The 25,338-nt window shown below is 43.8% G+C and overlaps 1 protein-coding gene across 1 annotated transcript in view; it reads right to left on the bottom strand.

Moving 5' to 3' along the window:
- Positions 1–10,008: 10,008 nt before the first annotated feature.
- nhej1 (nonhomologous end-joining factor 1) overlaps positions 10,009–25,338 on the bottom strand; it is a 303,975-nt gene continuing 288,645 nt past the window's right edge. Inside the window, exons 6-8 of the mRNA XM_060828261.1 lie at positions 22,340–22,454; positions 14,625–14,746; positions 10,009–12,240 (exon numbers count right to left, since the gene is read on the bottom strand). Coding sequence (XP_060684244.1) covers positions 12,145–12,240; positions 14,625–14,746; positions 22,340–22,454 — 333 coding nt within the window. The 3' untranslated portion in view covers positions 10,009–12,144. The remainder of the gene's footprint in view (positions 12,241–14,624; positions 14,747–22,339; positions 22,455–25,338) is intronic.

Below are 25,338 nucleotides of genomic sequence, written 5' to 3'. Positions count from 1 at the left end.
GTGGATGAAAATGGAATAGTGTAGGTTAGATGGGCTTCAGATTGGTTTCACATGTCAGTGCAAAATTGAGGGCTGAAGGGCATGTACTGTGCTGGAATGTTCTATGTTCAAAGGTTTCATGACGTTGGGGGAAATATATTAGCATGGATGGAAGATTGACCGGCCTATAGAGAACAGAGAGTGTGTAGAAAAGGGTCTTTTACCTATTGTTAGGAGATGGTGAATGGAGTCCTGCCTGGGTCCGTACTGTATCCTCAATACTTCACCTATTGTATCAATGGATTAAATGTGGGCGTGGTGGCTATATTTATAGTTGATACAAAAATAAATTGGAAAGTATATTGTGAAAGTACACACAAGAACACACATGGGTTAAATGAGTGGGTAAAACTCTGGCAGATGGAGATGAAAGTTGGAAAAATGAGAAGCTGTTCACTTTGGTGGGAAGAATATAAATTCAGAGAATTACTGAAGTGGATAATGACTACAGATTTCCAACTGCAGAGGGATTTGGATGTGCTGGTGTAGAAGTCACCAAAGGTTAGCATGCAGGTACAGCACATAATCAGGAAGGCTAATTGAATGCTAGCCTTTACTTCGAGAGGAATTGAACATAACAATAAGGAAGTTATGCTTTAGTTATAGAAACATGGGTGAGGCCACATCTCAAATATTGTGTGCAGTTTTGGTCTCCTCATTTAAAGATGGATATAAGTACGTTGGATGTGGTTATACCTGAAATGAATGAGTTGTCTTACGAGGGAATATTGGACAGGCTGGACTAATTTTCATCAGTGTTCATCATTCCTGATGAAGGGCTTATGCTGCGACTCTCCTGTTCCTCGGATGCTGCCGGACCTGCTGTGCTTTTCCAGTGGCACACTTTTCAACTCGAATTTTCATTCGAGTTCAGAACAGTGAGGTGTGATAGATTGAAGTTCATATAAACCTGAATGACCTTGAGAAGGTGGATGTGAAAAGGATGAGGGTGACAGCAGAACTAGGAGTTACTGTTTTAAAATTAGGGTAGCCCTTTTAGACAGAGAAGAAGGTAAACGTACACTCTGCAATCCCGGAACTCTGCCTCAGAAAACAGTGGAGGTGTCAGGTTGGTGGGGGTCAGCGGGGGACACGTGGCAGGTAAATTCTTGTCAGGTGAGGGTAAAACGGTTATTGGTAATAGATGGATCATTAACAGGTTAGCCACGATTATATTGATTGGCAGAGCAGGTTTGAAGGGTTGAATGTCCTGCTCGTGGCTTGTGTGACGCATGTTTATATGAGTACTGAATCAGAAGTGAATGCTTTGGGATGGTATAGTGGCTCAGCAGTTAGCACTGTTGTCTCAAGGCACCAGGAACCCAGGTTCGTTTCCACGCTCAGGTGGCTCTTTGTGTAGAGTTTGCACATTCTCCCCATGTCTGCCTGGATTACCTTTCACAGTCTAAAGATGTGCAGGTTAGGTGGATCAGCTGTGGGAAATGCAGGGTTCAGGGATAGGGTAGTGGAGTTGGGTCTGGGTGGAGTGTTGGTGTGGATTCAATGGGCTGAATGGTCTACTTCCACACTGTAGAGATTCTATGATTCTTTAACTGATGGTCTGATGTTGATAAAACTGATAGGGTCCAAGGATGATATCATTAGGGGGTTGAATTTCAATGAAGAGAAGGCATTGCTGGTGATGTGCCTCTACAACTGAGCAAGTGGGAAAGGAATGGTTTGAGGGCTATCCCACATTGTGTGGACAATGGGAATGGAGATACTAGGGTTGGGGGCAAACTAACGAGAACTGCGAGTGCAAAAGTTAGGAAGTGATTGAGGAAAGCAATGTGCATTTATATAGCATATTTTTATTCATTCACCCGATGTAGATGTTGCTGGCTCTCCTCATTTCCCTTCAGAAGCTGGTAGTGAGCTGTCTTCCTGAACTGCTGCAGTCCCTGGGATCCAGGTTAACAAAAATTGAAAAGCTAACCTCATAATGACCATGTAATAATTACTGACTGTTATAGCCACTTAGATTACTTACAGTGTGGAAACAGGCCCTTCGGCCCAACACGTCCACACCGACATGCCGAAGCGCAACCCACCCATACCCCTACATTTACCCCTTACCTAACACTATGGGCAATTTAGCCTGGCCAATTCACCTGACCCGCACATCTTTGGACTGTGGGAGGAAACCGGAGCACCTGGAGGAAACCCACTCAGACACAGGGAGAACGTGCAAACTTCACACAGTCAGTCGCCTGAGGTGGGAATTGAACCCGGGTCTCTGACACTGTGAGGCAGTAGTGCTAACCACTGTGCTACTGTGTCACCCACAAATGTCCTTTAGGGAGGGAAGTTGCCATCCTTACCTGGTCTGGCCTACATGTGACTCCAGACCCACAGTGGCTGACATTTGACTGACCTCTGAAATGGCCCAGCTATACAGTTGTACTAAACCATCACGCAGGGTCCTAAAGGATATAGTTACTAGCCTCATACTTAACCTCATCCTTACTGTAGATGGATTTGTCCACAATAATATCAGTAAGATAACCACTGCACAGTCCTTGCTGGGATAATGTCCAGTCTTCACATTGAGAATAACCTCCATCATGTTATGTGGCACTATCACCGTGCTAAATGGGACAGACTTTGAACCGATCTAGCAGCTCAAGACTGGGCATCCTTGAGCCACTGTGGGTCACCAGCAACAGCAGAATCAAACGCAACCTGTAACCTCATGGCCTGGTATAACTCCCACTCCATCATTATCATGAAGCCAGGGCATCAACCCTGGTTCAATGGAGAGTGCAGGAGGGGCATACCTGAAAGTGAGGTGTCAACCTGGTGAAGTTACAACACAGGGCTACTTGCGTGTCACACAGTGTAACTGGCAAATGATTCACCATCAAATTCCAGCAATTTTGTAGGAAGACCTCAAATTAACAGTTCCCTGTAAATCAAGCTCGCTCATAGGATGAATCCTCATATATTTCCAAGATATTAATAGAACCAAGATAGTGTGGCTTATTCAACAGATTTTACTGTAGTTGATTGAAAAAGTAGAGTATCATTTCACTGTAGGCCTTTGATGCAATGCTTTTTATGGCTACACCCCTAATACAGAAGCCATATACAACAAGGTCTCTCCACTCTTTTTTTTTGCATGAAAAGGCAGTGTTATGTAGAGGCTCCACAGTTTCAGGTTTCTTATGAAAAGGTTACTGTTATTTTGCTTCAGACATTAAGTCGTCTACTTTGATTCTTGCTTTTTCACTTCGAGTGGGGAGTAGGGCATTGCTGGAGATGGAATTTTGCTCGATTCGGGACTCTTTTCAGCTGATCACCCCACTGGAGGGGCACTGATCCCTCACTGGAGGGCTCCTGACTGAGTTGCAGCTAAATGCACCTAAGCCTAGAGATACCAAAGGGTTGACATTTGCATTTGATCTAAGAACCTGGCATATCAGTTGGCTGTCAAACACACACTGTCCAATTCTCCATTCCAGCTCACCTCAATGGAAATCAAACAGGGTGTAAAACCATACTGCTGATACACAAGAGGAGGCCATTCAACCCCTTGAACCTGTTCTGCTATTCACTGAGTGATCTGTTTCTTAATTCCATCTGCCCAATTTAGTTGTGTGACTGTTAATAACATGGTGATAGGTCTCAGGTTTGTCTGATATCACTGAATGTTAAAAGTAAAAAGCCTTTTCCATTCTCATTTCCTGAGTGAAAATCTTACCATCTCAGTCCTGAATAATTCAATCGCAATCGCAATTTGTGAGGTGGAGATGGTAGAGGGGAAGAGGGAAGAGTTCCACTGATCTCATACTGTAGCCCTCCCCAGGCTCTCTTGTCATTTTGCTACACTCTGCAGTCCCCACCCCCTGCCCCACCCGAACAGTTAGAAAGACAATGATAACATAAGGTAGAATAGCCAATACCATTGCTAAGCTCAGCAGATATTAGAGATGGGGCATTCCCAAAGGGTAATGGCGTCACTATAATTGGGAGGGAGAGATGCGGCAGGATTATTGCTGATATTAATGCCATTGAATGTCAGGGAGCAGTGGTTAGATTCTCTTTTGTTGGAGATGGTCATTACGTGGTATGTGTGTGGCATGAATGTTACTTAGAGTCATAGAGGTGCACCGCACAAAAACAGACCCTTCAGTCTAACTCACCCATGCTGACCAGATATTCTAAATTTATCTAATTCCATTTGCCTGCATTTGGCCCATATCCCTCCAAACCCTTCATATTCATATATCCATCCAGATGCTTTTTAAATGCAGTAATTGTACCAGCCTCCATTTCCTCTGTCAGCTAATTCCATGCATGCACCACCCTCTGTGTGAAAAGGTGGACCCTTTGGGTCCATTCTAAATCTTTCTCCTCTCACCTTAAACCTATGCCCTCTAGTTTTAGACTCCCATACCCTGGGAAAAAGACCTTGGCCAGTCACCCTCTCCACGTCCCTTGTGATTTTATAAACCTCTCTAAGGTCACCCCTTAGGAATTTGGATATCTTCCACATTTTGTTCTATTTGAACAATGGGCTTCTGCTATTTTTGACTGACAAATAATCACCAGTCAGGGACTGTGCAAAAATGTGACTGCTTTTCTTTAAATAGAGCTATGGGGTATTTTATTCGAATTGACAAGAGTCTTATGTTTAATGTCTTGTCCCAAAGCTGATCCAACTTTCTAGTAACGGAGCACTCCCTCAGCAGTGCATCTACATAAGCTGCTCAAATGAAAACATTGCTGGGCCACCTAACCTTTTTCCCTGAAGGTGGGAGTACCACAATCAAAGTCGCCGCTCCCACTCAGTACAGTACGGGGCTTTTGCATTCTCTCCCTTAGTGTCAATTCAGTGATATTCATATCAGAATTAATGTTGAGTATTCTCAGCAGGACTAAACACTAGATGCTACTGTGATGATCTGAGTCAAATTAATAAATTAATGCCGTTTTCCTAATGCTTGACCTCAGAATTGGAAGTGTTACCAAAGTCAAGGAAAAATACATTGACTCTTCGCTTTCTAAAGGTAGAGAATGGAGAAGCAGCCATCAATAACCTTGGAGTAATGATTTATTTCTGTTTATCTTGCAAGTTAACGATTAAAATACAGGAATGGCGAAGGATTCTTTGTTGAATGTTTTTTTGCTGTCAAACAAAGTCCTATCATATTGAAATGCCTATTCCCTTTGACCATCACTGAGTCTCCGAAAGTTCTGAGATTTATCACAATCTCATGAGAGATCACTGATAAATTTGCAGATAATGATTTTCCTTTTGAGCTGGGGTTTGCATTGGATGAAGTCAGAGATAGTGCAGTCTATCTCGGCTCCAGGGAGTCCTAGACGTGTGCTATTCTGGGTGCAGTAGAGTGGGATTCAATGATGGGTCAAGCCATTGTGTTGGCAAGTCTAATTGAAAAGAGCATGACAACTCTGTTACAATCAGTTCGACATAACAGAAAATTCTTAAAAATCGATAACGGAAAGTCTCGCAAGCATACGGTGCCTTCGATGATCTCGGCTGAGGGTGTGGGGACAGAGTTTTGGTCGATTACGTCTAAAACACTTTGCAAGTGCAGGAGGGATATTTGAAGTGTGCGCACTGTTGTAGTATGGGAAACATTTCAATTTGTGCACAGCATGATTCTACAATAAGCAACGAGGTAGCAATCAGATCATTTGCTTCAGAAATGTTGATTGATACAAAAATACTGACCAGGAGAACTCCCAGCCTTCATTGTGAAATGGTACAAAGGGATCTTTATGTCATAGAGTCATACAGCATGGAAACACACCCTTTGGTCTGATCAGGTAAAAACAATGACTGCAGATGCTGGAAACCAGATTCTGGATTAGTGGTGCTGGAAGAGCACAACAATTCAGGCAGCATCCATCAGTCCGTGCCATACATAATCTCATAACTTAGCCCTACTTGCCTGCTCCTGGCCCATGTCCCTCCAAACCATTCCTATTCATGTGCTTGAACCAAATGCCTTTGCAATGTTATAATTGTGCTCACATCCACCACTTCCTCAGAAAGTTCAAACTACTTAAGAGATGAGGCCTGAGTTATTCGCTGAAAGACGGCACATTCAACAATATAGCATTCTATTAGCACAGCACTGGAGCATGAGGCCAGATTATAAACAGAAATTTCTGCAGTGGGGTTCAAACACAGGAATAGGTTGTTCAACTCCTCAATCCTGCTTCACCATTCAATTAGATGATTGTTGATTTGGATCTTAACTCTACCTTTGGTCCTGTAATCCTCAATACCCTTGCCCACGCACAGCTTGTAATCCATTGGATTATATCGTGTCCATGCACAGGTATAGACCTTGAGTTAGTAGACTCAGCAACTTTAAGGGCATTTAAATGGTCACTGGATAAACATGTGGATGAAAATGGAATAGCGTAGGATAGCTCGACATCGCGGGCTGAAGGGCCTGTACTGCCCTGTAATATTCTATGTTCTGAGGGTCACTGGACCTGAAATGGTAACTCTGATTTCTCTCCACAAATGCTGCCAGACAGACCTGCTGAGCTTTTCCAGCAATTTCTGTTTTTGTTTCGGATTTACAGTTCATTAGCCTTTTACTGAACAGTTAGTTCCTTGGTTGGGTAGCGGCAGTCAGAGGCTACCATGAGGCTGCTAATCAGTCGGCAAAGACAAGAGGCTCTGCTCTGAAAAGATGCAGTTGCACCAGGCTCTGAACATGAGGATTCAGGAGCAGTCTGGGATCTTGGAAGAGTAGCAAAGTGTTGAGGTTAGGCTTCAGGAGAAAACCCCGAGATGTGCAGGGGCTTGCTAGAAGCGATGAGTCATTAATAGCTCAGTGTGGTGAGAGTGAAAAATTCCACAGCCAGCAGAAGTAAAACGCAGAAGTTGTGCCTGAGAGAAGATGCTCAAAGGCTGTTTCCAGAATCCAGTGGAATGAGTCCCAACCAGGAGAGTGAATGACCAAAACAATCATTCGAGACAAACCGTCATGGAATGACTTTTGAGACAATTCTGAAACAAGGGTTTCAGTGGTGAAGAGTTGAAATCCCTCATATAGTTTAACAATATCTGATAACCCACAGTGTCACTGGTGTCAGGGCAAGGTACAGTTGCTGAGGAATCTGTGGGATCTGTCTTAAGCACATTCGCTATTTGATGAAGTTAAAAATCATACAGAACCAGGCAAGTTTATGTGGAAGCACTAGCTATCGGAGCATTGTTCTTTCATCAGGAGGTTAGCACCTGATGAACCACCTGATGAAAGAGCAGCACTCCAAAAGCTAGTGCTTCCAAATAAACCTGTTGGACTATAACCTGGAACTGCGTGATTTTTAATTTTGTCCACCCCAGTCCAACACCAGCTCCTCCAAATCATTGTTTGTCTGTATTTACATCCATTTAATTCTAATTGTAATGTTAGAATATATATCTGCTGTAACTCATATACATACAGCCTGTGTTACTGTTCTACATTTGTAAAGCAAAATTTATTGCTTTGTTCAAAACAATGGAACATTGTGGTTTTATTCTCTTGGCAATTAATGCTTGGGGTCTCTTAGCCAGATGGTAACATAAATTTGGTGGTTTGGTCCGTGATTCTGAAAGTCTTCAAATCTCCCTGCTACCCACAGCGTTTGTCAATGGTTTAGGGCTAGTACAGGAGGAGTACGTGGAACAGGTCACGTTATCCTTGGTGTCAGAAAAATGCTCCTGAAATCTCCTCCACCTGACTTGCTGATCAGAGGAAATAATTTCTCTGTATCCAAACCCCTCAAATCCTTTTATCGTTTTAAACACCACTCAACCTTCTAAACTCAAGGGACTTATTACACTTATGCAACCTGTCCACATGATTCAAGCCTTTTTTGCCTGATACCATTCTAATGAATCTCCAAGGCCACGGCCGCAGGAGCACAACTCATTGCAGTATTCCATAAGGACTTTGACCAAAGTTTGCCAACTGTGCTTCATTCTTGTTTTTGAATCAGATGGGTGTGGGTTCGAAACCAGCACTGAGCAAATAACCTAGGGTGACACTTCAGTACGGTCGCGTCACACTTTTGAAGTTGTTGCCTTTCGTATGAGACATTAAACTGATGCCCTTAGTGCTTTCTCAGGCAGATCGTAAAAGATCTCTTGATTACTATTTCAAAGAAAGGCTTTCCCCCCGTGTCCTGGCCGATATTAATCACACAAATATTTCAGCTTAAACAGATAATTTTACTGCTGCTTGAGGGAGCCTTCTAATCTTAAATTGGTTGCTGCATTTCCACATTACGGCAGTGGCTAGACTTGAAAAATTAATGTTGGGTCAACCTACCATCGTGAAAGATGACGTAAAAAAGCAGTTTCTTTCTACGAATAGCTCGATTGGAGGTGCTTATGTTTATTGTTTGATCTGCTCATGGCACCTTCTGGCAGCACATGTCTTTGGTACTGATTAAGAGTGGGAACACTGGCTGACTTTTTATTTCTTTCTCTTCATCCAAATTCACTTTGCTGGAACAAATTCAAAGCATTCCCACCACTGACTAAGCACGGGCATTGTAGGTGAGACCTTCAGAATGCATATGGCCAAGTATCCTACTGCATACAGCCACTGGGAAGAGTCCAAAACTAACAATGATAACACAGCTCATCTGTTAGAACAGAAGTAACAGTCTGCCGCATTCACAGAAATGAAAGTTTCCCTGGAGGATGGAATGGAACAGCGTGTTAACACCTCTGGGACTGAATCCAATTTAGACAACATGGAGTGGGGACGTCCATCTCCGCCCTTTGACAGCTGAAGTCCTCAATGTGGATGGTCTCCAACTCCCAGTGGAATGCCCCTGGCTTCTTGCAGTAATTGGTACTAATTGGGCAAATGCCTGTTGGCTAAACCACAGAATTTATACCAAGCTGTTGTGGTAGGGTGGATGGTTTTCTTCTGAGTGCTGATGCTTGGAGTCCAGGCAGAGGAACAACTCTGACCTGTGACCTAAGGTACCCAAGCTCCTGTTCCCTATCCTTTGGCAGTGTCAGGAATTGGGGAGCAAAACCCACACGCCCGTCAACTATTTTGACTTACTGATTGAGAACCCTTTCCCAGGAAATATCATTGGATTAACTTGCTGTAAAGCATGTCACCTTATTATATGTGATTGGTCTTTCTTGTAATTAAGGCTATGTAATTTTCAATTGTAATTAGATTAGATTAGATTCGATTCCCTACAGTGTGGAAACAGGCCCTTTGGCCCAACAAGTCCACACTGACACTCCGAAGAACAACCCACCCAGACCCATTCCACTACATTCATCCCTGACTAATGTACCTAACACTACAGGCAATTTAGCATGGCCAATTCACCTAACCTGCACATTTTTGGACTGTGGGAGGAAACCGGAGCACCCGGAGGAAATCCACGCAGACACAGGGAGAACGTGCAAACTCCACACAGTCAGTTGCCCGGGTCTCTGGCGTTGTGAGGCAGCAGTGCTAACCACTGAGCCACTTCACCACGGAACACAGAAGCTTCAATCTCTGTGTTGCTGAATAGAATTGCGTCAAGGTACCTTAATTCAATAAACTTGCTTTTTGAATGGACTGCATTTGTCAATTCTTTTGACCGATCTCAAATCAAGAGGCCCCTCGAGGGGTCTTAGATCTTCGTTTTGCTCTCCTCTTCCTACATATGCTGCTCAATCCTATTTGGACAGCTGATGGCCAACAGCACAGTGCTAGGAACGAGGATACAGGCTGAATTTAGTGGGTGAGAGCATGATATTTGGTGGCTGATGTAGAAGCATCCTGAAAAAAAATTGGAAACATAATATTAACTCCAAGGGTTTTTGCTTGGTGTAGGAAAGTTAAAAGATAAATAAACACATGCACCAAAACAAAAAGGACCAGCAATTTGTGAATTTTAAAAAATATCTTTATTTTAATGTTCAGTTTTTTTTAAAAAGAAAGTCAAAGCAAGATTTGTAAAAACAACATTTGTTTAGTTTAAGGAGGTATTTACACAATGTTATGATTTTTCACACTTTGCCAACCTTTAAAATGGATAATGGACATCAAAGGCTGAGAGCTCAAGGAATTCACACATCATTCAATTGTGATAGCAGCCAGTTTAAGAAGAAGGGAAAAAGGGGGAAAGAGGTAAAATCCTGATGTAAAAAATAGAGGCAATTTGTTGTGCATGGAGCAATACTTAAGTCATTTAAAAAGCAAAGGATACTGAAGCCAAATTCCAGGTAAGATTTTTGTCATCACGATCAGTTTTCAGTGTTTCCTTTGAAACATAAAATGAGCCTTTTGTAAAATGAAGTATATAGCAGTTACTTGTCAAATTCATACCATCTGTTGCCCCCAAGTTGGCAATCTTGAAGAGCCTTTAATTAATTAGACAGAGTAGTTACTCTTGCTGGCATAGTGGTAATTTACAACTACTTAATTTAAATTTGGAATGATGAACGCGAACCTATAAATCTTGCCGTCTAAACCAGGTTAGGGTGGGTGAGGGAAACCGGAAAAAATTGCTAATGAAGGAATAGTGATTAGCGGGTTCTGAAATTAAAAAGTGCCTGCAACATCCAAACCAAGTGGGAGTTTAATAAAAGTTCATTATCTTTTAAAACATATTATAGAGTCCTTGCATCAGTCTGACTGACAAGTTCTAAAGGAAGTTCTGCCAGTCTGATTATTACCAGAGTTGTCGACATGACAAAATATATACAGCTTAATAAAAGTTCTGTAGCCAGCACTTTTTAAAAATTTGGTTGCATTAAATGGTTATAATACATCTGGGTAAAGGAGGAGAGATGCACTGGAAAGGATGAAGGAGTGACAGAGAGTGAGGGGGGGGAAGAGAGAGAGAGAGAGAGAGAGAGAGAGAGACAGAAAAAGGGTAGCAAAGGAGAGTTGCAGAAGAACAAAATAGGTTTGACAACAAGAAGTGAGAGAGGATGAAAATGAGCCAGCGTGGTGGAGATGTGAGACTGACAAAAAAGCCAAGAAGTGGAAAAGGGAGGAAGGAAAGAGAGTGAATGGACAGCAGTGGAGAGAAACGAGAGACAATAGGAAGTATAAAGAGACAAATGAATTAGAAGGGAATGACGAGAGAAAGATAAATAACATGAAGTAAAAATTAAATAGAGAGATGAAAAATCAAATAGCAAAGCCAGAAATATAAGAGGAAAGAGAATAAAACAGAATGGAGAAATGAAGAGAAAGGGAAGGGAATGAGAAATGAGCGAGATGAAGACACTGAGAGGTTAGGAGATGGATGAAGGAGAGGAGTGGGGAAAGATGAACAAAATTAAAGGTTAAATAGAGATAAGGGCAGACATGTAGTTAGACCGATCCTCTGATACCAAGGTTATTCTGAATAAAATTACAGGCACTTAGATTGCATGTAAATTACTGGGAACGATAAGATGACCTGCTCGCTAGAGTTTCACCTTAAGTAGGGCACTGAAAGGGAAAACGGAGTCAGTTAGCAAGTCTGTCTCAGGCATAGTTTACAGGGAGATGGAAACAAGGCATGCAGCTTCCTGCTCCTCAAATCCTCCTACATTTTGTATTGCAATTTTGCACCTCGGAATTTAAAGTTAATTCCGGTTCTCCTGGTGGGATTATTATAGTTAACTGAAAATTAACTCAACCAGCCTCCACAGTTGTCCTTTGGAAACAATTACCACAGCAATCATCATCATGCAAATGAACCCCTTCAGTCGATGGAACAGACAAGTCTAATAAATTCGACACAGTTCTTGACTGCACATTTAAAGGGACCTTTTGCAGAGACTCACTTCCTGGGACTTCAGAAAGTAGGACTTCCCTGGGGACTTTATTAAGTTGCTGTTAATTCTTGGCAACCTTATTTGGTAAAGTTTGAGCTGAAATGTGAAATGTTGCTGTAGTTCTCTATCACTCACAAGAAGACTGTGAGCAAACTTCAATGTAGGGAAGAGGACGGAAGCATCACAAATTGAATGAAAATGCTGCTGACACCATCCGCTGTGTGACTGTCATGGCCTCTGCCTGTGAGATACGGGGCTGGGGTGCGAAAGTGGCAGAGCAAAGGGTAGGGGAATACGGAAGACATTCTCCTTAAAATACAATGCCATTGGCTTTAAAATCAACTAAAAATTCCTTTGCTTTTCTTCTTCTTCTGCTTTGCAGTGGAAAAAACAGAATTTCTGGCAGCTGCTGAAGTGCGAAGACTTTTGGGTGCCTGAAATATAACAGGGAGAAGAGATTAGCACAAAAATGAACAACCATAGTTTTACATGCAACATAAGATCATAAGAACGAGGAGCAGGGGTAGGCCATTTGGCCCCTCCAGCCTGCTCCCCTATTCAATAAGGTCATGGCTGATCTTTTCATGGACTCAGCTCCACTTACCCACCTGCTCGCCATAGTTCTTTCATTGTTCAAAAACAATCTATCTTAGCTTTAAAAATGTTTATTGAAATAGCGTCAACTACTTCTCTGGGCAGGGAATTTCACAGATTCACAACCTTCTGGGTGAAGAAGTTCCTTCTCAATTCAGTCCTAAACCTGCTTCTTCTAACCTTGAGGCTGTGCCCTCTTGTCTTAGCTTCATCCACCAGTGGAAACATCCTCTCTACTTCTATCTTATCTATCCTCTGCGTAATTTTACATGTTTCTTCATAGAATTCCAGTAGATTAGCTAAGCATGACCTGCCCTTCATAAACCCATGCTTTGTCTGCCCAATGGGACTATTTCTATCTAGATGTCTCCCTACTTCTTCCTTAATCACAGATTCAAGCTACAGGGGTTAAGCTAACCAGTCTATAATTCTTCATATTTTGTCTACCTCCCTTCTTAAACAGTGGCATCACATTTGCTGTTTTCCAATCTGCTGGGACTGTGCCAGAGTCCGGTGAATTTTGGAAAATTACCATCAGTGCACTTGCTATTTCTCTTGCTATCTGTTTTAGTACCCTGGGATGCATTCCATCAGGGCCAGGAGATTTGTCTAACCTTAGCTCCATTAGCTTGTCCAACACTACCTCTTCAGTAATAATGAATGTTTCCAGGTCCTCCCTTACCTTTGTCTTTGTCAATGATTGGTATGTTATTAGTGTCCTCATTGTGAAGACCGAAACAAAGTACCTGTTCATGCCTCGGCCGTTTCATCATTAACCCATAACTTCTCATCCTCCAAAGGACCAATGTTTACATTAGCCACTCTTTTTCATTTTATATATTTATAGAAACTTTTGCGATCTGTCTTTATGTTCTGTGCTAGTTTTTTCTCATGTTCTATCTTACTTTTGTTTATAGCTCTTTTTGTGACTTTTTCTTATGACCTTCCTTCATTCTCATTTCTCATGCCAAATCCTGTCCCTATTTTGTGACACTCAAACAGGAGAAGGCAATTTAACCCATTTGGTTTGGCTAACCTTGACCCATTATCCTACTATATTCAAACACCGATTTATTCTTTCTCACTTATTGAATGAAGAATCATTGCTATTGGCTGGGGGGGGGGTGAAATTGGCTGGATGATTAATGATTAAATGCCAGTTTTCCTTACTGGATCTCAACTTATTAATGGTTGGGTTTTGATTTCCACAAATCAGCACCATCTTTGTTGAAATCCTCTGCAAAGATTTGAAAACTTCTCATAACATGCTTTGCCATATCTCACGCAAAGTGAACCTTGCTGTAAAGTTCTGAAGAAAGGTCACTGGACCTGAAATGTTAACTCTGCTTTCTCTCCACTAAGTTACAAATCACACAACACCAGATTATAGTCCAACAGGTTTAATTGGAAGCACTAGCTTTTGGAGCGCCGCTCCTTCATCAGGTGGTTATGGTTCATCTGGCGGACAATGGCCCTGGACAAATGGACAACCACCTGATGAAAGAGCGGTGCTCCGAATGCTCGTGCTTCCAATTAAACCTGTTGGACTATAACCTGGTGTTGTGTGATTTGTAACTTTGTACACCCCAGTCCAACACCGGCATCTCCAAATCATGACTTCTCTTCACTAACACTGCCACACCTGCTGAGCTTTTCCAGCAATTTCTGTTTTTGTTGCAAAATGTACTGGGCGATATATTTTAGAGTTCATTCTTGAGCTACATACATTGTTGCAAGGCCAGCATTTATTGCATATTCCTAGGGGCGTTTGAAAAGATGATGGTGACATACCTTATAGAGTGGTACAGCATGGAAACAGACCCTTCGGTCCAATTCATTCATGCTGAACAGATATCTTAAATTAATCCAGGTCCATTTGCCAGCATTTGGCCTATATCCCTCTCAACCCTTCCTATTCATATGTCATTCAGATGCCTTTTAAATGTTGTAATTGTACCAGCCTCCACCACTTCCTCTGGCAGCTCATTCCATACACGCACCACCCTCGGCGTGAAAAAGTTGCCCCTTAGGTCTGTTTTAGGTTTTTCTCCTCCCACCCTAAACATATGTCTTCTTGAATCGCTGCAATCCATGTAGGGTCAGGACTCCCACAGTACCATTAGAAACGGATTTCCAAGATTTTCAACCCCCATGGTGTTGGTTAATGAATAAGTAAGGTGACATGTAGGCGGGCAGTCAAACAGCTCCCAAAATGTTCATCTACCTGGTTCTTGACTTTTGAAGTCCCTTCAGGAGTTAGAGTGACATCATCTTCTTTCGTTTCAGCTGAAGTTACATTCTGTTTGTCTCCAAGACTAGATTGAGGATTCCCATCATCCTCCTCTCCTGCAAAGATGAAGAAATGCTGCAATCAAATGGGGGTAACCACAAGAACAACATATAGCCAGCTCCTCATGCATTCAGAAAATAAACCACAGAACTTATCCAAGTGTCCGTGCTTTGTCCATGTATGTTTTACAGTAACGTTTGAAATTTTTGTGCTGTGATTATAGTGACAGATTAGGGATATGAGGCATTGTATGTGTCTCTGTGTCTGACTGCTTGTACCTGTGTAGCTATAACCATAAGACTGTAAGAGACATTGGCCAATCAGCCAACACAGTCTGCTCCATCATTCAATAAGATTATGGCTGATCTGATCATTCTCAACCCCATATAAACTGAAAGACCTGCAGATTCTGTAAATCAGAAACTGCTGGGAAGCTCAGCATGTCAGCATCATGAAGAGAAATCAGAGTAAACGTTTCAGGGTCCAATGACCTTCCTCAGAACTGACGGAGTTAGGAAAATGTTGGCTACAACAGGAGATCGGTGTGGGGAGGGATGAGGAGTAGCGGCAGGTAGGGATAGAGCCCAAAGAGAGAGTGAAGAATAGTTGGATACACAAAGGAGTGGATAACGAGCTGTCTGGAAGAGTGAATAGCTGATAATGGCGACTGTTCGTGGCCAATAATAGATAGTGTGTAAATACAGACTATATGATAACAAGGCCTAGTGTGTGGGGTTGGAAGCTGGACATGGGAGAATTCAGGCCCTAAAACACCACCAATCCAACCACCCCGTACGGGGCTGAACACTTTAACTCCCCCTCCCACTCCACCAAGGACATGCAGGTCCTTTTCCTCCTCCATCGCCAGACCATGGCAACACGATGCCTGGAGGAAGAGCGCCTCATCTTCCGCCTAGGAACCCTCCAACCACAAGGGATGAACGTAGATTTCTCCAGCTTCCTCATTTCCCCTCCCCCTACCTTTTGACCTGCAATCTTCTTTCCGACCTCTCCGCCCCCACCCCCTCTCCAGCCTATCACCCTCACCTTAACCTCCTTCCACCTATTGTATTCCCAAAGCCCCTCCCCCAAGTCCCTCCTCCCTACCTTTTATCTTAGTCTGCTTGGCACACCCTCCTCATTCCTGAAGAAGGGCTCATGCCCGAAACGTCAAATCTCCTGATCCTTTGATGCTGCCTGACCTGCTGCGCTTTTTCAGCAACACAGTTTTAAGCTCTAAAATTATTGAACTCAGTATTGAGTCCAGAGGGCTGCAGGGTCCTCAGATGGAAAATGAGGTGCTGTTCTTCCATCTTGTGCTGAACTTTGCTGGAGCACTGCAACAAGCCTGAGACACAGATGTTGGCCAGGAACAGGGTAGGGTGTTAAAATGGCAGGCAACTGGAAGTCACAGTTTTTCTTGTGGGCAGAACATAGATGTTCTGTGAAGCAGTCACCCATCTGTGGCACCCATCTGGTGATGCCCCTTCCCCACTGCGTCCAAGCTGATTGTCCCTCAGCCCCAAACAGGTCTTTCCGAAAATTCACAAACAGGACTGTCTGCTCCAGTAGACCCACTGTTTCTGCCTGCTCCAGCCCCACAGCACTCATCTCTTCTTATCCTGATTCAGTCTGTTTCTCCCCTGGTCAGTCCCCTCCCACTTACCTCTGTGATTCCTCTGAGGTTTTACACCAGTTTTGGAATTTCCAGTTGGCAGGTTCCAGCTGCCTCCTCTTTCCCATGGATGTGCAATCCCTCTACACACCCATCCCCCACCAGGATGGTCTCAGGGCTCTCTGCTTCTTCCTGGAGCAAAGGCCTGAACCGTCCCCACCCCCCACCACCCTCCTCCATTTGGCCAAGCTTGTCCTCACCCTCAACAACTTCTCCTTTAACTCCTCTCATTTTCTTCAGCTCAGACGGGTGGCCATGGTTACCCACATGGGCCCCAGTGATGCCTGTCCCTTTGTGGGGAACATGGAACAATCCGTGTTCCACTCCTATTCCGGCCACCACCCATAACTCTTTCTCTGGTATAGTAATGATATCATTGGTGCTGCTTTCCCCACACATCCGGAATTGGAAAAATTAATCAATTTTGCTTCCAATTTCCACCCCACCCTCAATTTCACCTGGTCTATCTCTGAGTCTTCTCTTTCTTGACATTTGTTTCCATTTCTAGGGATAAACTAGCCACTAATATCCACTATAAACCCACTGACTCCCACAGCTACCTGGACTATACACCCTCGCAGCCGGCTTCCTGGAGAGACTCCATTCCATTCTCCCAGTTTTTCTGTCTCCGTTGCATTTGTTCTGACGAGGCCAACTTCGAAAAGGGAGCCTCCAAAATGTCTACCTTCTTGCTCAACTGAGGATAAGACCATAAGACATCGGAGTGGAAGTAAGGCCATTCGGCCCATCGAGTCCTCTCCGCCATTCAATCATGGCTCATGGGCATTTCAACTCCACTTACCAGCATTCTCTCAGCACTGTTATCAATAGGGTCCTCAGTCGGGTCATACCCATCTCTGCACTTTCATCCTCACCTTCTCTTGACCCTTCACAACAGCAATACGGTTCCCCTTGTCCTTACCTCTCATCCCTCCAGCATCACATCCCGAGAATCATCAGCTGTCATTTCTGCAACCTCCAGTGAGATGCCACCACAAGACACATATTCCCCTCCCCTCCCTTGTCTCCCTGCTGCAGGGACCATTCCCTCTGGGACTCCCAGTCCATTCTTCCTTCACTCCCAACATACCCCCCCCACCCCCGACAGCTCCACGGCACCTTCCCCTACAACTGCTAAAGGTGTAACACCTGCCCATTTCCCTCCTCCCTCCTCAGTATTCAAGGGGCCAAACATACCTTCCTGGTGAAGCAGCACTTTACCTGCACTTCACTCAATCGAGTGTATAGAATTCGCTGCTCACAATGTGGTCTCCTCTACATTAGAGAAACAAAGCACAGACTGCAGAACATCTACGTTCAGCCCATCGTGTCTGTGCTGGCCCATATAAAAGAAATCGAGCCGCCCTTCCAATCCCACATTCCAGTTTTGCAAGTAACCATGATTCGGACACAGGGATCGTTTTGAATAATTGAGGGTTCCTCCATTGCCAAACCAGGCACCAACACTCTCTGGGTGAAAAAGACTGTCCTCAAGTGCCCTCTAGCCCTTCTACCAATCACCTTAAATCTGTGCCCCCCCCTCCCCCACTTGTAATCAACCCCTCTGCTAGAAGAAACTTGTACTCCCGTCCACCATCCACTCTCTCTTGGCCCCTCATTGTTTTGTCCATTGCAATTAAGTCAACTGTTAACTTCCTGTGTTCTAAGAAAAACTCGGGCCTATCCAATCTTTCCTCATGGCTGAGCCCTGGCAACAGTCGGAGCAGGAGAGTCGACATTTCGGGCATAAGCCCTTCTTCAGGAAGGCTTATGCCCGAAACGTCAATTCTTCTGCTCCTTTGATGCTGCCTGACCTGTTGGGCTTTTCCAGCAACACATTTTTCAGCTCTGATCTCCAGCATCTGCAGTCCTCACTTTCTCCTAACAGTCTTGTAAATCTCTACAGCATTCGCTGCTCACAATGTGGTCTCCTCTACACTGGGGAGACAAAGGGTAGGCTGGGGGAACAGCTCGCAGAACACCTACGATCTGCCCACCACAAAGACCCTGAGCTTCCAGTTGCCTGTCACTTTAACACCCCACCCTGTTCCTTTGGCCAACATCCCGGTCTCAGGTTTGCTGCAGTGCTCCAGCGAAGCTCAGTACAGGCTGGAAGTACAGCACCTCATTTTTTGGTTGGGGACCTTACAGCCCTCCAGATTGAATATCAAGCTGATCCTCAGTATTGTCTAGGAGTGGGAGTAAAGGGCATAAATATAAACTAGAGAAAATAAATTCTGATCAAATACCAAGAATAGCATCATTACACAGAGGCTGATGGTCAGCTGGAATGTGGAGTTTAGCGACTTTACTGTGAGAGTTTGTAGTAAGAAATGGGTAAGCTTGGGCACTTGAATATCCTTACTTCTGTTTTCTGCCTAGCTTAGCTGGTGACACTCTTAATAAAGGTTGAAAGAACTGCGGATGCTGTAAATCAGAATTAAACACAGAAATGGTTGGAAAAGCTCAGCAGATCTGAAGGGTCACTGGATCCGAAACGTTAACTCTGATTTCTCTTCTGTTTTAATTCTCAACTCCACTGTCCTGCCTTTCCCCCGTAACCCTTGGTTCCCTTCCTGATTAAAAATGTGTCTGTGTCAGCCTTGAATATATTTAATGGCCCAGCCTCGACAGCCCTCTTTGGTGATGAGTTCCACAGATTCACTATTCTCTGACAGAAGAAATTCCTTCTCATCTCTGTCTTAAATAGGTGACCCCTTATTCTGAAATGATGCCTTCTGGCCCCAGACTCTCCAACAAGGGGAAACAACCTTTCTGCTGCTACCCACGAAGAATCTTACATATTTTAATAAGGTCACCTCCCATTCTTCTAAATTGAAATGAGTACAGACCCAATTTACTCAACCTCTCCTCATAAGACTAGTGAACCTTCCTTGAACTGTCTCTACTGCCAATTTATCTTTGTTTAGATAAAACACCTAAAATGCTCACACACTTTCAATGTGGATTGAGACTAGTGGCTTGTAGTGTTTTAGCAATTTTATACTCCATTCACCAATCAAAGTAAAATTGGAGAGACGTGTAAAACAGGTTACTGATTAATGAAAAAGAGTAACTAAAGTGGACATTGGTCACTTATCGGATGAGCCTGAGGAATTAATAACAGGAAAGAAGAAAATGACAGAGAGCTTTCTTCCTTGCTCCTTTCACTGGAGTAAGGCTAGTATTTATCGGCCATCCTTAATTACTCCTGAACTGAGTGGCTTCTTGAGGGCATTTCACACAACAGTCAAGAATCAACATGGCTGTGGGTCTGGAGTCACATGTAGGCCGAGGGGAGAGAATTCCCAAAGATTCACAATTATCTCAGTAATGACAATATTGCATTTATGATCTTTCACAACTAATCCTGTCAAACTCTTCCACAATTTGGAAGGCCTCATCAGACGCTTCAGCCTTCTCTTTTCTAGAGAATGATGTCTCGGTCAGTTCCAGTATTTTCTGATCAATACAATCTCTCTGTTCCGGCATCAACAATGCAGACTTTCTTTGCACATTTATTAAGGGCTTCTATGTTCCTCTGATGCTATTAACTGTCCTGTGTACATGTGAAAGGGTGTCTTACACTGCATTTACTCCAGTGCTAAGGCTGGTTCCCTTAACCTTCTCAACAAAATCCTGAACAGCCAAACGTCACCACCTGAGTTTTTGAACATTGACATCAAGCCTCATCCTTTGGCCTTAATGGAGATATAGTGGTGATATCAATGGTCTGGTTATCCACGGCCCACATCCAATGCTCTCAACACAGGTTCAATTCCCACCATGGCTGCTGATGGAATTTAAATTCAATGAGGAAAACAGGCCGAGTCTATACAGCTTCTCCCTGTAGCTCAAATCCTCCAACCCTATCAACATCCTTGTAAGTCTTTTCTGAACCCTTTCAAGTTTCACAACATCCTTATAGCACAGACACAGACCCTTCGGGCCAACTTGTCCATGCTGACCAGATATCCTAACCTAATCTAGTCCCATTTGCCAGCACTTGGCCCATATCCCCCTAAACCCTTCCTATTCATGTACCCACCCAGGTGCCTTTTAAATGTTGCAATTTGTACACCCTCCACCATTTCCTCTGGCAGCTCATTCCATACACAGACATACTCCCTGTGTGAAAAAGTTGCCCCTTAGATTCCTTTTATATCTTTCCCCTCTCACCCTAAACCTATGTCCTCTAGTTCTGGACTCCCCCACCCCAGGGAAAATACTTTGTCTATTTACCCTATCCACGCCACTCATGATTTTATAAACCTCTATAAGGTCACCCCTCAGCCTCTGACACTCCAGGGAAAACATCTCAATGACTCTAAGCAGTCTGTAATATAATGATAAGAGAATAAAACTACAAAAATGATCTGATTTACTTAGGGAAGGAAATGTGCCATCATTATGGATCTGACACTAAATGCATAGCAATATGGGAGGTGATGGCACCGGACTAGTAAGCTGGGACTCCAGGCTAATATTCCAGGTCATGGGGCTGAATCCTACAATGGCAGATGGTCATGGACCGCTGGTTTGTGATGCAGAGTGATGTCAACAGTGTGTGTTCAATTCTCAAACCAGTAAGGAGACTCCTTCTCAATCGCTTCCCTTGCCTGAGGCATGATTGCCTCTCTCTATATAGAGGGAGTGGGTCTATGATGACTTTACTGAGCTGAAAATGTGTTGCTGGAAAAACGCAGCAGGTCAGGCAGCATCAAAGGAACAGGAGATTCGACGTTTCGGGCATAAGCCTTTCTTCAGGGCTTATGATGACTTTACGTCAGATGATGTTATTTGAATTCAATAAGGAAACTAAAAAGCTAGTCCAATGATGACCACGTAACCACTGTAATTGTTGTATAGGCCTACCTGGTACATTAAGGCCCTTTAGAGAAGAAAATCTGCCAATCCAACTTATTTTTACCTGGTCTGGCTCACAGGTGACTCCAGACCTACAGCAACATAGTTGACGTTTCTGAAAGAGCCTAGCATGCCATTGGTCAATTGCAATTAGGGATGAGCAACAAACGCTGGCTTTCAGAGTGACACCAAAATCCCAGGAAAGAATAAAGCCCACATGATAATATTCTTCCTGGGCACTGATTCACAATTCTCAACAACTGTCATCCTCTGCTCTCTTCTCTTTTCATTTCATACATCCTCCAACATAACTGGAACTGACTTCCATAGAAAGCATGGTGTAAATTGTTTCATTTGAAGTAAGAAACAAATTAAATTGAGAAAGAGTAAGAGAGAAATGAAAGAAAAACATGAAGAGCAAAGGAAGAGATGGGAGGGACAGAGGACCCGGACCCAAAGAAAGAAGGGACTCCTCAGTCTCTGTCTTGCCCAGAAACTTGCTCCTCAAAAATGAGATCTTCAGCTAAGTATCTGACCACCTGTCTTTGTTAAGTCTTTTGTAGTCAAAAGTGTGGGGCTGGAAAAGCTCAGCAGGTCAGGCAGCATCCGAGGAGCAGGAGAGTCGATGTTTCGGGCATAAGCCCTTCATCACACATTCCTGATGAACAGCATATGCTCAAAATGTCGACTCTCCTGCTCCTCGGATGCTGCCTGATCGGCTATGCTTTTCCAGCCCCACACTTTTTGACTCCGATCTCCCGCATCTGCAGTCCTCACTTTATCATGAACTCTTTTGTAGCTTGGCAGTAAGTTTGGATTGGCAACATCCCTCAGATGTACTCTGCAATTCTTTATTAGAGCAAAATGGTTTACAGATGAAAATTGTTGCGCACACCACTGGAATGAGACATAGCTGAGAGGTGTGAGCAAAAATATACGTGCTGTTCTTCATATTAATTCGTGTTGCGATAAGGGGAGAAATTCAGTGCCATGTGCCATTGGATTAACTGCCCATCCCTCCAGTTCCTCCAATCCTGATCATTGGTCCTTTGTGTCAGTTTAGCAGGACGTGGTTTCGAATCATGGTATATTTGTTGCAGGCACCTACCTGAGTCCTGCCCTCTTTTTCGCTTCCCTTTGGCTGCTGCTATCATTGTGTAGAGATTCTGGAGCTCAGAGTTAAACACTCTCCCATCTTGTGTGCTAATGGCCTCAGATAGACACTGCAAAAAAAAGATCACAAGGCGACAGGTTAGAGTGGAAGGTCATTCCACGTCTGCCAAACTTTTGATTGGGGATTTGCAGGTTCCCCTCATGTTACTTTTTATTTGCTCATGGAGGTGGGCATCCTTTGAAGGCCTATATTTAATGACCATCTCTACCTGAGCAGGTAGTGGGGAGCTGCCCTATTGAACCGATGCAGTCCTAGTGGAGTTAGTACATCCACAGTGTTGCTGAGAAGCACGTTCCAGGAGTTCGAGCCTGTGACAATGAAGGAAGAGTCACGTAGTCTCAAGTCAGGGCAGTGTGCGTCTTTGAGGGGAACCTGTAGTTGGTGAGATGGTGCTGTGCAAGTGATTTCAAGCAGAAACCAGTCTGCTTTTAACAATGCAGTGATGTTAATCCTAAGGAAACAACAGTAATTGAACTTGTAACATGACATTGGGAGCCAGAAGAAGAGGAGAACTTTTCACCTTCAGAAGGGTTCAGAAAAGATTTACAAGGATGTTGTCAGGGTTGGAAGATTTGAGCTATAGGGAGAGGCTGAACAGGCTGGGGCTGTTTTCCCTGGAGCATCGGAGGCTGAGGGGTGACCTTATAAAGGCTTACAAGATTATGAGGGGCATGGATAGGGTAAATAGGCAAAGTCTTTTCCCAGGGGTTGGGAGTCCAGAACTAGAGGACATAGGTTTAGGGTGAGAGGGGAAAGATATAAAAGAGACCTAAGGGGCAACTTTTTTGTGCAGAGGGTGGTGCGTGTATGGAATGAGCTGCCAGAGGAAGTGGTGGAGGCTGGTACAATTGCAACATTTAAGAGGCATTTGGATGAGTATATGAATGGGAAGGGTTTGGAGGGATATGGGCCGGGTGCTGGCAGGTGGGACTAGATTGGGTCGGGATATCTGGTTGGCATGGACGGTTTGGACCGATGGGTCTGTTTCCTTGCTGTACATCTCTATGACTCTAATTGCAGTAGATTTCAGAGAGGGTCCAGAGAATTAATTCAAATTCTACCAATTCTAAAAAGTGGACATACAATGTTGAGTGAGTCCAGAAGTAGAGACATTACTTTAAAATTAGGATTTGCCCTTCAAGGACATGGACAAGGGATAATTCTTTTCTCTCAGATGGTTGTGCAACTTTAGAACTCTGGCTGAGAATATAGTAGAAGTGAAGTCAAAGAATATTTTTAAGAAGGGGGTAGACAGATTATCGTTACAGTTATTGGGGTTGGAGTGAGTATGGAATTCAGAACACAAATGAGATTAACCCTGACCTTACTGAATGACAGAGCAAGCCTGTAAGGTTGAACAGGTTAAAAACAATGACTGCAGATGCTGGAAATCAGATTCTGGATCAGTGGTGCTGGAAGAGCACAGCAGTTCAGGCAGCATCCAAGGAGCAGCGAAATCGACGTTTCGGGCAAAAAAGGTTGAACAGTCTATTCCTAACTCATATACTTGTAAGTTACCAAACCAAAGCTGAAAATGTGTTGCTGGAAAAGCGCAGCAGGTCAGGCAGCATCCAAGGAACAGAAGAATCGACGTTTTGGGCATGAGCCTTTCTTCAGGCTCATGCCCGAAATGTCGATTCTCCTGCTCCTTGGATGCTGCCTGACCTGCTGTGCTTTTCCAGCAACACATTTTCAGCTCTGACCTCCAGCATCTGCAGTCCTCACTTTCTCCTTGTTACCAAACCAATCCAACCACTTGGGAAACAGGATGCCTCCACACAACATTTTAGAAATACTTATTCATAGGATGTGAGTATGAGTGGAAAGTTCAGCAGTTATTCCCATCCCCTCAAAGCAGTGGTGCTGAGCTGTCATCTTGAATCCAAATTGATTAGCTCGGTAAAATAAAACAAACAGCTGAGGATGCTGGAGATCTGAAACCAAACAGAAAGAGCTGGAGACAAAAGATTTAACGTTTCACGTCTAGTCACCCATCTTCAGTTCTGATGAAGGGGGACTAGGCTCGAAATGTTAACTTGAATTTTCTCTCCACAGATGTTGCAAGACCTGTTGAGTTTCTCTTGCACTTTCTGTCTTTGGGACAGGGGCTTGCTGGGCCACTTCAGAGGATAATTAAGACTGTCCCATTCTTCAGTGGATAGGGAATCAAATGTAAATCAGACGAAGGTAAGGATGACAATTTCTTTTTTTTTATAGAATCCCTACAGTGTGGAAACAGGCCCTTCAGCCCAACAAGTCCACACTGACCCTCCAAAGAGCAACCCACCCAGACCCATTCCCCTATATTTACCCCTGGCTAATGCACCTAACCTTGGCATCCCTGAATACTATGGGCAATTAAGCATGGCTAATTCACCTAACCTGCACATCATTGGACTGTGGGAGGAAACTGGAGTACTTGGAGGAATCCCTTGCAGACACAGGGAGAACGTGCAAACTCCCCACAGATAGTCGGCCAAGGATGGAATCAAATCTGAGTCCCTGGTGTTGTGAGGCAGCAGTGCTAACCACTGAGCCACCGTGCCACCCCCAGAAAGGAATTAGTGAACAAGATGGATTGTTGGATGCTGTCATTATTGTTATACAATAATCACTGCCATGGTTTTTTCAAAATCTCATTCGCGCGATGAGGGAGTTGCTTGCCAGGCCAGCATTTTATTGCCCATCCCTAATTGCCCAGAGGGCAATATTGCTGTGGGTCTGGAGTCACAAGTAGGCCACACGAGGTAAGGATGGCAGTTTCCTTCCCTAAGGACATCAGTGAACCAGATGGTTCTTTTTTGGCATTCGACAATGGATTCATGGTCATGGTTAGACTCTTAATTCTAAAAATTTCTTTGAATTCACAATCTGCTGTGGCAGGATTCGAACACGGGTCCCCAGAACATTACCTGGGTCTTTGGAATAACAGC

This window comes from Hemiscyllium ocellatum, chromosome 7 (genome assembly GCF_020745735.1).
Source record: "Hemiscyllium ocellatum isolate sHemOce1 chromosome 7, sHemOce1.pat.X.cur, whole genome shotgun sequence".
In the NCBI taxonomy this organism is placed as follows: domain Eukaryota; kingdom Metazoa; phylum Chordata; class Chondrichthyes; order Orectolobiformes; family Hemiscylliidae; genus Hemiscyllium; species Hemiscyllium ocellatum.
The sequence above is the reverse complement of the archived record's forward strand: the minus strand, read 5'-3'. Positions and strand labels throughout refer to the sequence as shown.